Genomic DNA, 18,477 nt, shown 5'->3' with positions numbered 1-18,477 from the left:
CAAAGTCTTTGGCGTAGTCAATAAAGCAGAAATAGATATTTCTCTGGAACTCTCTTGCTTTTTCTATGATCCAATGGATGTTGGCAATTTGGTGGCATTAACTGACCCTTAGTGACTGAGGTTTTTTCCTCATATTTTTCATATCATGATACACATAGAAAATGAAATTATTATAATAGCAACTGCTAGAAAAAAATGGGAGAGAATTTGGGAGCATTGATATGCAACTGCAAAAACATGCACCATATTTACTTCACATAAGAAAAATAAAATATAAAGTATTACATATATTGAACAAATACTCAATGCTAAATATACTGGATTTGTATAAACTTGACATTAGAAAATTTGTAGATTTTTTAAAATTTAATTTATTTATTTTTTCCCGCACTATGTGGCTTGAGGGATCTTAGTTCCCGACCAGAGACCGAACCTGTGCCCCCTGCAGTGGAAGCCCAGAGTCTTAATCACTGGACCACTAGGAAGGTCCCTGCAAATATTTTTAAAGTAACTGGAATTTTCTTTCATGAACGTAAATATTTTTTTCATTCTATGTCATGCTTGAGATAGCTGCATATAATTCTTAATAATATCTTTGAAAGATTATCTTTTCAAAAGTCTCACTATGGATAAGTCATTGTTTCTACAAATTTGTAGCAGCTAAAAATCAATGAGCTTGGTAATCAATTAAGAAGTTAGAGGAAGACTAAAAGAATATGCCCAAAGAAAATGGAAAAAAGGAAGTAAAAAATAAAAGCAAAAGTTAATGCCACATAAGACAGAGGAATGTAATGGAGAAGAAGAGCAAAGATAAAGTTGGTTCTTTTAAAAAAGATTCATAAATTTGACAAACTTTTGGCAGAGTTGACTTAGAGAAAAGAGAGAAGACACCAATGAAGAACTTTTCAATGATTTTTGAAGTATAGTGTGAACAACTTTATGCCAATAAAGTTGACAAGGTAGATAAAATGGATGAATCCTTAGATTCTTATATCTTATATATATATTTAAATATATCTTTAAAAACTGAAGATGAAAAACCTGAATAATTCTATAACAATTAAAGAAATGCAATCAGTAGTTTAAAGTCTTCTTTAAGGAAATACCAGGCCCAGACAGTTTTACACAGTAATCCTATTAAACATTCAAAGAATAGCTAATTCCAATGGTTCACAAAGTCTTTCAAAGAAAAGAAACAGTCTTCTCAACTACTTTTATGAATCTTACATAATCTTGATATCAAAACTAGATAATGACAGTATGACAAAGCAAAAAATAAAAAATCTTACCCGTGAAAATAATTTTAAAATAATAAATAAAATGTTAGAGACTGCTAAGTCTTATCATATGTGTGAAAGTTGCCTGTGTTTTTAAAAATGCATTATTTCAACATCAGAAAATCCAGTATTGTAATTCATCTCATCAGTATGTACCAGTCAGAAAAGTCATTTGATCACCTCAATAGATGCAGAAAATTCATTTGATAAATTTCAATATATATTCACAATCCAAAAATTTATCAATGTAGGATATAAGAGAATTTCCTTAACCTAATAAATAGCATTTGCAAAAAAAAAAAAATACAGCCTATGTCATAGTGAAATATTAAAAACATTTCCTTTAAAAACAGAAAAAGATAAAAATTAAACATGTTACTTGGGAATATGTACTTTAGTGATAAAACTAAGAAATACAGGGTAGTAACAGAAAACTCAGAGAAATAGCTATGTCTGGGTGGTTATAATCAGGAAAATGGATAGTAGACACACAAAGGGTCATTATAGACAAACACACACAAGCACATATACACAATATAAAATATATTATTCATAACTTATTTGCAGATGAACTGAAACAATGATTCATTCTGCAAATGTTAAACAAACCCAGAATGGTGACTAGTCTAAATAACATTATAACTATAACAGAAATTTAAATCACTTTATCTTCTATTGTACAAGTTCAAGCTTGTCTTCATATAAGTCATATTTGTACACTAAAATCACAGTTTAACATGTTTGGGAATAAATTTCAAATGAACTGCTCACATCTCCATGAAGACTTAGAAAGAATTATATGTGCAGACTCATTCGATTTCCTGAGTAAATCTATCACAATTAAAACTTTATGTTTAGGGACCACTTTCCACATCATTACGTTGGTTTTTTAGAAACCTTTTGCAAAAAAATCAATTCTTTAACAGCACACAAAAGAAAGGAACAGCCCTCATCAAATGAACTCACATTGATTGCAGAATTCTTCCCCTTTGTTCTAGGCACATTAAATTCAGCCCCCAAATTCTAAGAGGCCAAATTCTAAGAGCAATGCTAGTGTGATGTATCAAACCACAGTATTAGGACAGTTCAAGATTTTCTGCTTTGTCTGTTCAGGCACAGACACTTTAGTGGGAACTGGAGCCAGAGTGGAGCACTGGGGCTAATGAGGGGCAACTCTGAGGAGGATTAAAAAGAATGTTCTCTGAGTATGAGATGGAAAAGGGGGCTTGATATTGAGCAAGGAAGTGTGCTTTTCAAAAGCCTTCCTCTAAAGAACTTTCTGAACTTCTGGTCCCCAAAGTAGAAATAGAAGACAAAATAGAAACCACACTGAGTTCAGGTTCCATTGTTTTTTTAAAAAAAAAAAAAAGAAAAAGGGGACAAAAAACAGAATTTGTGTGTTCTCTGAGTGGCTTCCGGCAGAATAAGGTATATATGAATATAGTAGGCACTCATTCATTCTCTCTTTTTCGTTGTCATTGTGTTTAAGGACTAGAATATGTAGGTAGACAGTAGTAATGAAATTAGGTGCCCAAGTTTTCATTCTGATCATATGAAGCATAACTTGCCTATGGCTGGGGTCCATGTTCTAAGCTATTGTAAACATTATTTTTAAATTCTGCAAAGTCCCTAAAGCTTCCCAAGAAATGCTATTTCCAATTTTACCTTTTTTTTTTTTTTAAATTTTGAAAACATGGTCAGGCTGCTGCAGATGCAACAGAGCAGAACCTTATGGAGTCTCTTCCTGGGAAAGGCCCCTCCCCCATATTGTCTGCTGTAGTTCCTCTCTGAAGCACCTAATATCTGATACACATTTCCTGAGTTATTTTATAGACACTAAAACCACCACCAAATGGAAAAAATTAACTACTTGATAATCATGAGCATGTAACCCCCAGACCTATTGGCACCTAAGGATTGATAACGCTAACCTGTGACACAGCCCTGTTAGTCTTCCCTATAGTCCTGTCTTCCCTGTAGCTCAAACAGTAAAGAATCTGCCTGCAATGCAGGAGATCTGGGTTCAATCCCTGGGTCGGGAAGATCCTCTGGAGAAGGAAATGGCAATCCACCCCAGTATTCTTGCGTGGAGAATCCCATGGGCAGAAGAACCTGGTGGGCTACAGTCCATGGGGTCACAAAGAGTCAGACAAAACTGAGCGACTTACACTACACTACTACAGCCCTGTTATCTTACCATCAACCACTCAGAGAATTGCACATAAGCTGATAGCATGCACTTTCCTCCCTCACCTTGCCTTTAAAAATGCTTTGCTGACATCATCAGTGAGTTCAAGTGTTTTGAGCACTAGCTATCCTGAACCCCTTGCTTGGCACCTTGCAATAAATGCTGTACTTTGCTTCACAACAACCTGTTGTTAGCAGATTAGTTTTACTTTGTGTGGATTCATTAGGTTCAATAACACAGAGAAACAACCCACAACCATAATGCATAGTTTATGACCACCAAAATTAAACAGCTATTTAGAATCCTCCAGTTTTGAATTTCTCAACTTTTTTTGAATTCTACAATAACCTACTATTAGCAGGTCTCCAGTGTGGCAATCCACTCCAGTACTCTCGCCTGGAAAATCCCATGGACGGAGGAGCCTGGTAGGCTGCAGTCCATGGGGTCGTGAAGAGTCAGACACAACTGAGCGACCTCACTTTCCCTTTTCACTTTCATGCATTGGAGAAGGAAATGGCAAGCCATTCCAGTGTTCTTGCCTAGAGAATCCCAGGGATGGGGGAGCCTGGTGGGCTGCCATCTATGGGGTCGCACAGAGTCGGACACAACTGAAGCGACTTGGCAGCAGCAGCAGCAGTGAGCTGCTAATTCTCCAGGGATGTCCAAGTTATTCCAAAATGTCCATCTCCAAGCTGAGAAACAATAACCAAAAAGTTCAGATGGGAGAAAGACCAATCCAATGAGTCCTCTGAAAAACATAGGCCAGTGGAAAGTCACAAAAGATTCTTAACAAGACAGATAAGTTATCAGTTCAGTTCAGTCACTCAGTCGTGTCTGACTCTTTGTGACCCCATGGACTGCAGCATGCCAGGCTTCCCTGTCCATCACTAACTCCCAGAGCCTACTCAAACTCATGTTCATCACATTGGTGATGCCATCCAACCATCTCATCCTCTGTTGTCCCCTTATAGAGAGTAATTTAAAAGAATTTATATCAAGACAAAGGACTGCAAAAAAGTCCAGGAGGAGCTGACCTTTTCTGAGTGTCTCCTTCTACTGCCTGGATCCTGGGCGAATGCCTTTCTTACTCTTTTTCACCCTTCACATTTTATCCTCCACCCTCCATCATCAAAATGCTATCTTACACATAGTGTTAGGGGGTAAATGACTGGATCTGACTCTATAAAAAAGAGAGTTCTGAGAGGCACAAGATGACAAGGCTGGAGCTCCCTCTAGAGACCATCCTGCAGTGCATGGAGGGGTCCTCAGTAAAGCGAGCTAGGGCTGGACGGTTCCTGGCCCATTACCCCACCCCAGCTCACCTTGCTGAAGAGCCCTTTCCAGCAGATGGAGAGGTCTGCAAGGGCAGAGCTACTCAGTATGCCCTGAAGGATGTAGTTTGGAAGCTGCCCAGCAGAGATTAACCAAAATCTCTTCACCAGCACTTTTAGAAGCAAATGGTCTGAGCAAGAATGCTTATTTAATAAGTTCTCCTGTCAATCTCAACTCTGGATACTCACCACAAAAGGGATCTTGATACTGTGGATATAAAACAGAGAATGTTCATTTGTTCATTATTCAATCCAGCAGTTTGGGTCATAGTCACAGATGTGGTCATAACAAATGAATACTCTAATTTTACAATAAGCTGATGACTTCAAATAGGAAAGAAAAATATTAATAAGAAGCAATGTTGGGCTTTTAAAAATATTCTTTAGAAAAGCTAAAGAAATACAAAGAATTAACATGTTAATGAAAGACAGAGCAACACAATCTTCATTTGAGCATAAATCACTACTTTTTTTGCCCAGGAAGAAAAATAATGATTCACAGATATCATATTGAGAAACCTAATTTTCAGTGTATTACAGTTACTTTTAAAATATCAGACAATAAAATGTGGATTCTGAATTGTTCCTGTAACATGATGTTATTAGAGAATATTCAATTTTTTCTTTTGATAACTGTGAAGAGGGTAACATGAATAATATTTCTCTGTCATTTGGTGAAACTTCACAAGAATGCCTAAGTATTTGACATAAATGAAAGATTGTCTGGTCCACATTGCCTTCAAAACATGGCTTCTTTTTTTTTAGATTAGTTCAGCTGAACTTACTAAACAGTTCAACATATCTCTACAACATCTTGTTACTTCTGAGTCACTATTATAGCTAAATAAAATGGAAGAGCTAGACCCTGTCAACACAAAATTAAACTCTTAACTGAATATGGTATTTTCTTAGTAATGTACAAAATTCATTCTAGGAATCACAATGGCATTTATATAACACTGCAGTTTCTGAAAGGCTTTCATAGCCATTATCTTTCTCGATCCTCAGGACAAAGCAGATCTGAAATATACAAGTTGTGAAATGAAAATGTCCTTCTTTAAGTTATGTATTGTCCAATTTTTCTGTCTACTAAATTTTCTGAATACTAACCACTCCTCTAGGCCTGCACTCTTTAGTGCAGCAATTATAGCTAACATTTATTGAGTGTTTACTGTGTGCTGAGATGGTTGGATGGCATCACTGACTCGATGAACATAAGTTTGAGCAAGCTCTATGAGTTGGTGATGGACAGGGAGGCCTGGTGTGCTGCAGTCCATGGGGTAGCAAAGAGTCAGACGCGACTGAGTGACTGACCTGAGCTACTGTGTGCTAGGTCCAGTTTTAAGTGTTTTACATGCATTAATCCAATAATCCTAAGAACATGGTGCTGTGCTATATGATTTTACTTAAAGTCCCATTATATTGAGGAAATCTAACTCTAGACATTTATCACCTATAATTGTTTCCTACTTGCTTTCCCTTCTAATTGCACCCTGTCTTTGATGGTTTTCCTAATATTTACTTTATTGGTAAAGGTAGCAACACTTGGTTAGCAGATGACATGTTTTTAATGTCCAAAAAACCTTCAATCTCTATGTATCACAAGTACAATTAATGTAAACTTTAGAAAAATAACATCAAGAAAATGAAAAAATCAAGAGTAGTTAGATGACTTGCCCAAAATAATCCAGCCAATAAACAATCAAGTCAAACTATAAATCTACACCCAGTTCCCTAATGCCTCCTGAAGCTGCCCAAGTCTATTTTTTACCCTTTTTGGAACTATGTCTGTGACCTGGTAATCCTGTCTACCATCACCACCTTCATCATCACCATCAATAAACAAATCTACTAAGAACATTTCTACATTCGATGCAGGGCAGAAATGGATGACACAGAGCCAGCAATGCCAACATTGCTACAGGAATTCACACTTTAATAATAAAAGTAAGGAGATCAGAGGTACAACCAAGGGGATATAGTGGGTAAAGAACCACCCAGGTTCTAGGTTACGAAAACGAATAGAATGAGGAGTACCTCAACTCACCTAAGCATGTTTGAAGAGGGAAGCCTGATAAACATGTACTAGATATTTCCCTGTGAATACCAGCTCCTTTTCTTCACATTGATGCAAAATGTTGCAAATGCCTACTGAAGATTTAAGCTAAGCAAATGAACATTTAAGTTAGGAGGCACTGCACTGGAAATCAGATGTGTTAGTTTCAACTCTATCAAGGTATAATTTTGCCAAGACAACTTCTCTCAGCCTCAGAGGCAAAATATTCTGTTGGTTAGGGGGAGAATCTGATTTTAGTTCAAGCCATTTACTGGCTCTGTGCCCTTGAACAATTTTTAACCTTCAATTTTTTCATATACAAAATGGATAAAATAATTCTAACCTTGTTGGTTTACTGTAAAGGTTAAATATACTAACAAAATTAAAAGACACTTGCTCCTTGGAAGGAAAGTTATGACAAATACAGACAGCATATTAAAAAGAGACATTACTTTGCCAACAAAGGTCCATCTAGTCAAGGCCATGTTTTTTCCAGTAGTCACATAGGGATGTAAGAGTTGGACTATAAAGAAAGCTGAGTGCCAAAGAATTGATGCTTTTGAACTGTGATGTTAGAGAAGACTCTTGAGAGTCCCTTGGACTGCAAGGAGATCCAACCAGTCCATCCTAAGGGAAATCAGTCCTGGGTGTCCATTGGAAGGACTGATGTTGAAGCTGAAACTCCAATACTTTGGCCACCTCATGCGAAGAGCTGACTCATTTGAAAAGATCCTGATGCTGGGAAAGATTGAAGGCAGGAGGAGTAGGGGCCGACAGAGGATGAGATGGTTGGATGGCATCACCAACTCAATGGACACGAGTTCAGGTAAACTCCGGGAGTTGGTTATGGACAGGGAGGCCTGGCGTGCTGCGGTTCATGGGGTCACAAAGAGTCAGACACGACTGAGCGACTGAACTGAACTGAACTGAAATATACTAAGGTTTTTGCAAATAATCAGCAGCAGTTGCTTAATAGTATTTACCATTATTATTTCTTTATTGAGAAAATGAGGAGACTACTAAATAATTTTTCATATCCCTCCAATTTTTAAAAGCCTATATTCTTACTTGGAGAGTCCCAGGGACAGAGGAGCCAGGCAGGCTACAGTCCACAGGATCGCAAAAAGTGAGACACGACTGAAGTGATTTAGCATGCACGCACACATGAGTCTCTATCTACTTGGCACTGGGTTAAGTACATTTGTCTAAATGTTTGCTTTAACAGATTGTTGCTTAATGACCATGTCATTTTTATAGCATGAAAGGCCAATCAAATCACTTCTAGAAAAAATAATTCTTATTTTCAATCAACCCACAATCCAATTGGGGTACATTAGCATTAAGTCATTAATGGAAGAGAGATTTTAAAAAAATGCCTCAAATTGCTTAGATTAAGTATATTTTACCTAATTTATCCTCTAGTGAAAAATCACCTATGATTTGGTGCAAAACTTCCACGATTTTCCAAACAAGAAATAATTATTTTTCTAAATTCATACTATATCATCTTTTCTCTGGAATAGTATCTTTCATACATTTTGACTACAACCCATTGCAATCTAGTCCACACACACATATGCAAATAGTTTAAGAAATAAAAAAGAAATAAAGGTTTCACAAACTATCTGCGTTGCGTTCACATTTTCTCTTCTTTTTTAATTCAAGGTTTAATGCTGATCATTATCTACTAAACTGATATCATGACCCATCGAAGGGCCACCAACCACCACCTGTAAAACACTACAGTACAGCAATTCTTTCTCTGTGAAGAAAATGTCAACTAGTCAGTATTACTTCTCGTCCAGTCAGCTGGTTAAAACATGTACATTCAGGTAAATAATATGTTGCACATAGATCACAGTATTGCTGGTCATTAATCAACTGGAATTTAAATAAATTCAATTAATCTAGCTTATAACTATATTATGTTCTTAAAATGCTCCAAAAATATATTTGCCCTAAATGCTCACTATAAGTTCCCTTTTCCCACTATAGGCATTCAGTTCAGTTCAGTTCAGTCACTCAGTCATGTCCAACTCTTCGCCACCCCATGGACCACAGCACGCCAGGCCTCCCTGTCCATCACCAACTGCTGGAGTTTACTCAAACTCTTCTCCATTGAGTCGGTGATGCCATCCAGCCATCTCATCCTCTGTCGACCCCTTCTCCTCCTGCCCTCAATCTTTCCCAGCATCAGGGTCTTTTCCAATGAGTCAGCTCTTCGCATCAGGTGGCCAAAGTATTGGAGTTTCAGCTTCAACATCAGTCCTTCCAGTGAACATTCAGGACTGATTTCCTTTAGGATGGACTGGTTGGATCTCCTTGCAGCCCAAGGGACTCTCAAGAATCTTTTCCAACACCACAGTTCAAAAGCATCTTTTCTTCAGCGCTCAACTTTCTTTATAGTCCAACTCTCACATCCATACATGACTACTGGAAAAACCATAGCCTTGACTAGATGGACATTTGTTGGCAAAGTAATATCTGTGCTTTTTAATATGCTGTCTAGGTTGGTCATAACTTTCCTTCCAAGGAGTAAGCATCTTTTAATTTCATGGCTGCAGTCACCATCTGCAGTGATTTTGGAGCCCCCCAAAACAAAATCAGCCACCATTTCCACTGTTTCCCCATCTATCTGCCATGAAGTAATGGGACCGGATGCCATGATCTTAGTTTTCTGAATGTTGAGCTTGAAGCCAACTTTTTCACTCTCCTCTTTCACTTTCATCAAGAGTCTCTTTAGTTCTTCTTCTAAAGGCATTATAGACATCAATTTAGCTTTACAATCTGCAACCATGGCTGATTCATATCAATGTATGACAAAAAAAAAAAAAAAAAAAGAAATTGTAGGAATGCTCTTTATCAAATTTTACAATGACTTTTTCTTTCTTAGGTTGAGTTATTTTAATTCTCCATGTTTGCTTCTATCATACAAGAAATTATATCCTCTTTCCTTGTTTACCTTTATCCTAGAATCTATGAGAACTTCTTATGGGTAAAAAGGCGGGTATAGTCATAACTTTTCTTTCTTGATAATTGGCATTAGCTCACAGCTTTGGACTGTAATGCATATTCCAGCTCTCTGCTTATTCTGTGTCAATATATTTTTAAGCTATTGATAATATCAAATTCAACAGGCTTTTGATGTTATCAAGTTTCACAGGCTTTTCAACCTTGAATTTCTATGTCTTCTCTATTCATATTTCATTTATTTTTGCTGTCACTCTTCTACATCCCTGTCATTCCTCACACCTGGATGTATTTGCCTATGTTTCACATACTGAGCCTTCTGTCAATGATGATACACTTTTCCCATTCTGATTTTTACAACTTCTCTCGTGACACCAAAAAGACCAGGCAGAACACCCTGCCCTTGGAGTTTCCAGACACTTGAGTAAATGGGCTTATGATGCATTCTACACTAAATCCAAAGCTGAGTTCCCTTCCAACTCCTGTCTGCCATGATTTTCTAATGTGAAATTCTTCTTAGTTAAGTTCTTCATGTCTGCCTTTGAGCTAAGGCCTTTTTTCTGGTCTACAACTATTTGTCATTCATTTTACTACCTTTCACTACTCTTCCACTAGCCCTTTCATTGATAAGTCATAATTTCAAAATTTCATGCAATTAGACTAACTTCACAGAGCCTATCATTTAAGATCTTTTCTCCTATTGAGAATACACAGTCCCCACACTGCTGCACACCTGGTTTCATTAGGAAAGATATCAGAATCCAGGCACAAGAGACCCATTCTGGTAATTCCATGTCAGCAACTCTATTTCAAAAAGGTTTGCTATCTTCTTTCATTGTGCTCAATAGTAATTAGATATGGTTCATGTCTATATTGATCAAAAAAGCATTTCTCTTCCTCTTGCAACCTACTCATTCTTCTGTTTTGTTTTAGTAGAAGTAATGAGAAATGTGCTCAAGATTACACTTAGGACAATTTAACAAGGACAGTGCTGTGATCCTGTGCAGTACATGTGTCATAGAATTGTAATCATAATTTGAGAGCTGTATAATAATAGTTGCATAAACATGTAGGATGCTGGGGGAAGATGGTTTTGCTTATTTCTTTTCTTGAAATGCCCCAGTGATTTTTCATAACAGCTTTATGTTTAAATCACCAAACAACTTATCTATTATTTGCCATGTGAACCAGCCTCTTAACTTTACGTCGTCAGTAATATCTTCTTGTTATTATTAAGAATAAAGGTCTTAGTCTTTCCTCATATCAAATAAAAACTCCACTCGACTCATTATAAGGAAAAAAATCACATTAGTGAAAATTTGTGTTCACCCTCAAAGTTCATATATATTATGGAAATTACACTTTAAAGCTTTCCCAATTATCATGCTATTAAGCCCCCCAATTAGAATTCTCCTGGAGAGTTCTTTGCTTCATGCCAGTGTGATAAGAAGTTCTCTCTACTCCTGTCCCCATGGTTTATCTCCTCATACCACACACAGAAGGGCATTGAGCCACATGCTGCAACTATAGCTATATGCTCTGCTAGGTTTGGGTCTTTTTGTTTTCATTTAAAAGTTTGCTCACTTTGAAAAGTTTCTAAGGTAAAGATATAAAATGTAATACACTGGCCTGGCCATCTAGATTCTTTTTACTGCATGATATCATCACACCAAACATAAGCACCAATCACTAAAAATTCGTTTTCATACTAAGCATCTGATACAATTATTCTAGTTATGTATGTATACATATTTATTATTTATAAAAATATACAAGCACCCATTTTGACAACGGAAAAAAGCTTTTACATGTACATGTAGCCTCACACCAAAGAAACCACCTAATAAGATATGATTTGGGTTATATAGGGCCAATTATTTTTCACAAATGTTCACTTAAAATCTCACAGTTATAAAAATTCATTTGATATTCACATTACTATGTTTTCCAACATCTCTTCAATTCTCACACTACATGAAAGCAAAAAAAGAAGTTTCAAAATTCTCATTTAAAATCATTTTCTTGTAAGTTTGGCTTGGCAAATCGAAAATTCTTGCAAGTGAAATTTGTTGTTAGAAAATGAAAACTGCCTTTCCTGAGGGTACACATTCTTCTCTGCATCTGGGGGAATATTTGAAATGCTCTAGCAGAGGAAAACCCCCTTTTAGGGCCATTCCATAACTCTGAACTTAGGATGGATTAGCATCTCTAAGAGGCAAGACCTTACTTCGTCATATGCTCTGCTGCTGCTGCTATTAAGTCGCATCAGTTGTGTCCGACTCTGTGCAACCCCATAGACGGCAGTCCACCAGGCTCTTCTGTTCCTGGGATTCTCCAGGCAAGAATACTGGAGTGGGTAGCCATTTCCTTCTCCAATGCATGAAAGTGAAAAGTGAAAGTGAAGTCGCTAGGTCGTATCCAACTCTTTGTGACCCCATGGACTGTAGCCCACCAGGCTCCTCCGTCCATGGGATTTTCCAGGCAAGATTACTGGAATGGGTTGCCATTGCCTTCTCCTGTCATATGCTCAGCACCAGCCAAATGGTGAAACCTGGTGACTGTTCTGAACTTGAGTAAATCCTGACCTTGTCTCTTCAGAGTTCCCCCATCAGAGCTCTGCACATGCTGGGCCACACAGCTGAGCAGGCCTGCATATCCAAGAAGAACACATCTGCACTGATGCCCAGAATTATGAAAGGAAAGTTTGGAAGACATACCCTCTTCTCCTGTGCTGACTGTTCCTACAGGTGTGTAAGGAAATCAAATGTGGAACAGGAGTCCCCACTCTTATGAAAGAAAGTCTAACCTTCTGATTCTTACATAAAACCTCCATTTTTAATAACATGATATTTTTTCATGAGAAACTAAAAGGTAAGGGTAAATCTGCTGGATCCTAATATATAACTGATTATATCCCTGCATTGTAATAAAGATCATTACCTATGCATCAGAAAAACCCTTGATTTAGGAATAGGCTCATCATAAATTAGGCCATCAAAAAATTCTGGAAGAATTCCTTTAGTGCAATTACTGCTGGGGTCACAAATCCATGAGAAAAATGAGTATCATGGCTTTCAAAGTATATGGTATTCACTTCTCAACCTGGAATGTGGGACATTTTAAGTAACTTCCTTTTTTCCCATTCTTCATTCATTTTTTTATTCATTAACTCAATAAAAATGAATACCTATTATGTGCCATACATATACATACTACTGTGTGACAAGATGCAGCAGTAATAATAACATAAGAACAGTAACCCTACCTACTGGCTCAGCTGGTAAAGAATCCACCTGCAAGGAGGGAGACCTGGGTTCGATCCCTGGGTTGGGAAGATCCCCTGGAGAAGGGAAAGGCTACCCACTCCAGTATTCTGGCCTAGAGAATTACATGGACTACAGTCCATGGGGTCGCAAAGAGTCGGACACGACTGAGCGACTTTCACTTTCACTGTGTACTGAATACTGTTTTCCTATACACCTTGGCTTATTTAATCCTTGCAGCAATCTCCTGAGGTAAATACAATTATACGTTCACCTTGCAGATGAGCAACTGAAGTACAGAAAGATTAATTCCCTAGATCATATAGTGAATGAATACCAGAGCCAAAGTTCACATCCACCTCTTTTTACTCCAGTGTCCATGATCTTTACCACTATGATATATGAGAAAAGGACATGGGTTTGTAGAACTTTGAACGTACTGGAAAAGACAGACATTAAACAAATAAACACATTTGTAATACCAAATGCTGATAAGATATATAAGAAAAGAGCACAGTGCCTTGAGATAGGATCCATAACAATGCCAAGGCTCTTCCTGCTGCCTAAGAAGTGTGATAATTACCTACGGTAATTCTCATCTCACCAAAATGGCAACGGTACATAACTGAAGAACTCAGGCTGATTAAAAAGATCTGGGGAAAACTAGGGTTAAGAAGCTGGGGAAGGTAAATAAGCAATTCAGTCTTCAATCCTTGCCATACTTGCCATACAATCAAGGCTCACTATCTTGGAGGCCCTTCTTGTTGGTACAACTCAGAATGACTAGCGACAGGGATCTAGTGAATGCAACCCCCCCCCTTCCCATTTTACCCTTCCCAAATACCAAAATCCAATCAGGATTAGGTGCTCCTTCTTCACACGTGAAGCCAAGAACCTCCTCATCTGCTATATTCCACCAAAGTTTATGGTAGAGGTCTAAAAATTTCAAATTCTGCCTCAATGCTTTAGCTTACTAAAAAAAAAAAAACATGGAGGAGAAGGAAGGAAATGGCAACCCACTCCACTATTCTTGCCTGTAAAATTCCATGGATAGAAGAGCTTGGCAGGCTACAGTCCATGGGGTCACACATGCAGGAGAAGGGGTGGAGGGAGATGGGTTGGGAGAAATAAACAGAGGAAGAACTAAAAAAAGAAGAGGGAGAAAGAAAGATCTCATTGGCTTGTAATTGGTGAAACTTGCATTTCTGAAAATAATTTAAGATAATGGCTTATAGTCAACAAAACAAAAAAACTCCACCTTTACGAGACTTGGATTAACAGACCTGGAAACAGAGACTGAAATGCTGATTTGAAAACAAAAACATGAAATCAGAGAATCACGCTCCCACAAAGACAAAATCCCGTTTCCATTCAGATTAAAAAAAAAAAAAAAAAGATCTGGACTTTATTGCCCTGTTTGCCAATTACAGATCTACCTCTTTTTATTAGTAGAGAAATCAAACAAAAAAGAAACATCTCTCTTCTCAAGAAATTATTTCCCTGTGGATTTGGGAAATTTTGCATCTCTAATTGTTATTATTTATTTTACACATTATTTTTATATCTTCACTCTTTATGTTAGGCAAGGTCCCTAAGTACAGGATTACATCTTGAAGAAGTGTGACATATTAGCTCCTAAGTCTGTAGTTTCATTCCACTGAGGTTAATGATGATTCAGAGGGGAGAGAGAGAGGGAGAGGGCAGGTGTTCATAATAGCACCATTAATTATGGTCGTTTCTGCGCATCTAGGTAGAAAGCAACATCATTTTCAGGTCCAATAAATTAAGTACGTTTTCTAGTTCATTGTTCAGAATCATAAAAGAATAATTCTTGATGTTGTATTGCCACAAGAAAGTCTTCTGCTTTCATCTTAGTGTATTATTTCATATGGGATTTTATGGTCTACCTGGCTCTGATTTATGAGGTTACTATATTAAAATGCTTAGATAACTAAATACACATCTTAATAATTTGACTTCCAATGAAGGTTAAACAGTCTCTGATAAGCAAATGGCACATTAAGTCTCATCTTTAATAGTTAGCAAATTACACTTGAGAGACCTAGGTAAATTATAAGAAGCCTTCTTAATATTAAAGAGGAATAGTCCAAAGGTTAGAAACTAAACTTTGACAGTAATTTACAATCAATTACGTCAAATATATTGTTAGTATCGAGACTTTTGTAAAAAACCTGAAAAGCACATTAAATGTGACTTTCTTCAGAAATACCTTCTTTATCCCATCTTTTAAAAAAATCTGTGAATACAACTGACTTTAACTCTTAATATACTTGACTTTGAGTCATAATCAATTCTTTAATTAATATACTTCATTAATAAATAAAATTATGTCCTTCTGTGGTTTACCTAGAAATAAAATACCATATAAATGGCAAATAAGTGCCAAGAACTTAAGGATCTGGACTTAGCTGAAAATGAAGTAAACATCCTTATAGCTTCATCAGTACAAACGTTATCATCACATTTTACACTGATATGTGGGAAACAGGATAGCATACTAATATCAAACTTCTGAAAACATGACATCATATTTCACTACTGTAGAATAAATGATTTTTTGTACTCTCTTCCGGGAAGAGAAAAGAAAAAAACATCGTAATAGTTGCAACTTGTATTAACTTCAAAGCTGGGAATTCTTTCCCAAAGATAGTTTACTTTCTTTCCTTTTTAAAACAACAACATCAATTTAGACACAAAATCTCATAAAAGTAAAACATCTTGTAATATGTTGAGAAATCACCCAAAAATCACTTTCAGACCTTTGAAAAAACAATCTAATTTGAATCATCAGTCTAAATAGGTCATTTAACTCAGAAAAATTAAAATTAGAAAAAGAATTGACCCTGTATAGCTAAAGCATCTGCATCCTCAATGTCCTGCTGTCTTCAAAGTCAAACCATAGCTAAGTGTCAAGAACAACAATAATATATTAATTTATTCCAAATCTCCAAGTTAGTCTGCTCTTGAGATGGCCATAAAAGACAACATTATATAGAAAAATCATGGGGAGGGATGCTTGAAGAAGTTGAGAATGGAAGTACAGAAGGAAAAGCAGAGAACTCTATATTTAAGAAGAATAAAAGGTATATATATGGGGGGGGGGCGGGTCTCTACTAGCGAGACCCCCTTTCACATGCACAAGTTCACAGTATATGCAAATGAAAATCAGCTGCAGCACACTTAACACAAAGCAAATAACTTCCAAAGAAGTTTATTCTCCCACAAGCTTCTCGTATAGTTAACTAGCAGCATAAGATCATGACTCTTAATGCTCTTGTCTGGGACCCTTCAGAACTTAAGCAGCCTGTAACATTCTGGTAAACACAGGGATCAAAGCCTTACTCTCTAGAAAACCTTCCCAGGCATAGGAAAAACAACAAAATCTTAAAGGTAACACCTTTAAAGAAAGAGAACAATGAACTAAAACACAAATGAGAATGTGGCTGCCTGAGATATCCTCTACTTTTCCAACCAGATCATCCATAACATCAAAAGGACCCCCACCATGTTGGAACAAGAAGGTGTCAAGTGTTGGAGGATGGAATCTACCTTTAGAAGGCAGGGCGTCGAAGGTGGCTAGCAGAAAGGGAATCAGCACCGCTGGAGGCAGAGAAAGGAGTCAGTTTCAGGGCTCTCCAGAGCCACCAGGAAATGCACCCTCCCTCTCTTTTTGGGTTAAAAGTAACTCGGATGCTCAGGAAAAGTACTTTCACATTCTCCAGCTAGCAACAATCTATCATCCATAGGCAAAGAGTGATCAGAGACACCAAAGAAACAAGCTTTCCTCTGTGTCCATCTCCCTAAGGCCACTTCCCCAAAACTGAGATCTTGAGAAATCTTGATTCCCTCAAGAATTCTGTTCAAAGATGGAATGAAAGGACCTTTGCTCTGACAAGGGAGCAAACAGAAGACTTGACATTGGGGAATTACAAAGGAACATCCTACGGTACAGTTTTCTTAAACGGGTAAATCCCAAAACAGAATTCGGGTTTATTCACGTCCAAATGATAAAAATTTTATAACTTCCTGGGACAGAGAGAAACAACTTCACTCCAGCCCCCAACCCCAATCACCCTCAGAAAGCAATGACTTAAACAGTCCCAGAGAGGGACTGAGCAGGCTGACCCTCCTTCCACTAGAATCGCTCCAAATCCGCTTTTCGCCTCGCTGTCAGCCCCTCGTTTAGTTTCTCTGCTCGCTCCTTAAGCGGCCGCTTCCTCTCCTCACCTCGAGTTCTTAGCGGACTCGGCCCAGCAAACGCCCTGCCCCTGACGTGTCCCTCTGGGTGGCGTCCCCCGCACTTGGGCGGTTCTCGAAAGCCCCAGTCTAGGCGCTGAGGCTGAGGCTGAGGCACCCTAGGGGTTCCGGCCTCCCGGGGCTCCCGCCAGAGCGGATTAAGTTGCTCGGGCCCCCAGAGGCGCGCACTGCCCGCGTCCCTCCCACTCCCGCCCCTCCCGGGCTCCCGCGCCCCGGGTCCCCCAGCCTCCGCGGAGGTGAGCGCGCACTCACCGGAGGTGAGCTGCATCCAGGCACAGATCTTGTACACCGTAGCCGTGTTGCAGAAGAAGAAGAGGGTAAAGCAAATGATGCAGGCAATGATGAGCATCATGGAGAGGCCGATGAAAAACGAGGCGGCTTTGAAGGCGCCCGAGGGCAGCGTGGAGAAGTCCGTGAAGCTGCCCCTGCAGGTCAGCTCCCGGGAGAAGCCGTTGCCGATGCAGTAGTGGAAGAGCCCGAAATAGCCAGCTTGCGGGGTGTCCACGCCGTCGCCGATCCAGTAGGGCTGGATGAAGCACACCACGTTGACGATGGCAAAGCAGATGGTGAAGATGGCCCACAGCACGCCGATGGCCCGCGAGTTCCGCACATAGTTGGTGTGGTACAGCTTGGCAGCCTCCTGAGCCGGGAGCATCGCGGCGGCGGCGGCAGCGGCGGCGGCTCCGGGCATTCTCCCCCTCCTCCTCCTCCTCCTGGTCCTCCGCCTCCCCCCGCCTCTCCGCGCTCAGGAGACACACTCACCGAGCCGCGCGAGCTGCAACTCCCCTGCCTCCTCCTCAGCCCAGGAGCGCCAGTTTCGGAGTCTGCATCCCGGCTCCCGGAAGGAGGGCGGGGGAGCGCCGAGCACCCCTCCGGCTCGCCTGGCACAGACTCCCGCCCCCCCCCCTCCCTCCCTCCCGGCCGGGGCTCCAGCCCTCCTCACCGCCCTCCGCCCCTCTTCCCGCCGTCGCCGATGCAGCTGCGGCAGCTGCAGGCGGCAAATCCAGCGCGCGGCGCGCGAGCTCGGGCGCCCCTCCAGCCTTCCGCCCCCAGGCGACCCGGGGACGCCCCTCTAGTGCCGGGCGTGGGCCAGGGAAGCTGGCCTTGAGTTGCG

At 39.4% G+C, this 18,477-nt stretch overlaps 1 protein-coding gene across 4 annotated transcripts in view; it reads right to left on the bottom strand.

Moving 5' to 3' along the window:
• The window catches only part of LHFPL3 (LHFPL tetraspan subfamily member 3), a 630,765-nt gene extending 612,711 nt beyond the window's left edge, over positions 1 to 18,054 (bottom strand). For all 4 annotated transcript variants that reach the window (XR_009696661.1, XR_009696662.1, XM_061165192.1 and 1 more), the window contains exon 1: positions 17,616 to 18,054. Coding sequence is in view for 2 of the 4 variants with exons in the window: in XM_061165192.1 (XP_061021175.1) it covers positions 17,616 to 18,054 (439 nt within the window). In the remaining 2 variants the exon portion in view is untranslated. The remainder of the gene's footprint in view (positions 1 to 17,615) is intronic.
• Positions 18,055 to 18,477: the final 423 nt, after the last annotated feature.

Source organism: Dama dama, chromosome 18 (genome assembly GCF_033118175.1).
Source record: "Dama dama isolate Ldn47 chromosome 18, ASM3311817v1, whole genome shotgun sequence".
NCBI lineage: Eukaryota > Metazoa > Chordata > Mammalia > Artiodactyla > Cervidae > Dama > Dama dama.
Note: the sequence above shows the minus strand (reverse complement) of the source record. Positions and strands in the feature narration are given on the sequence as shown.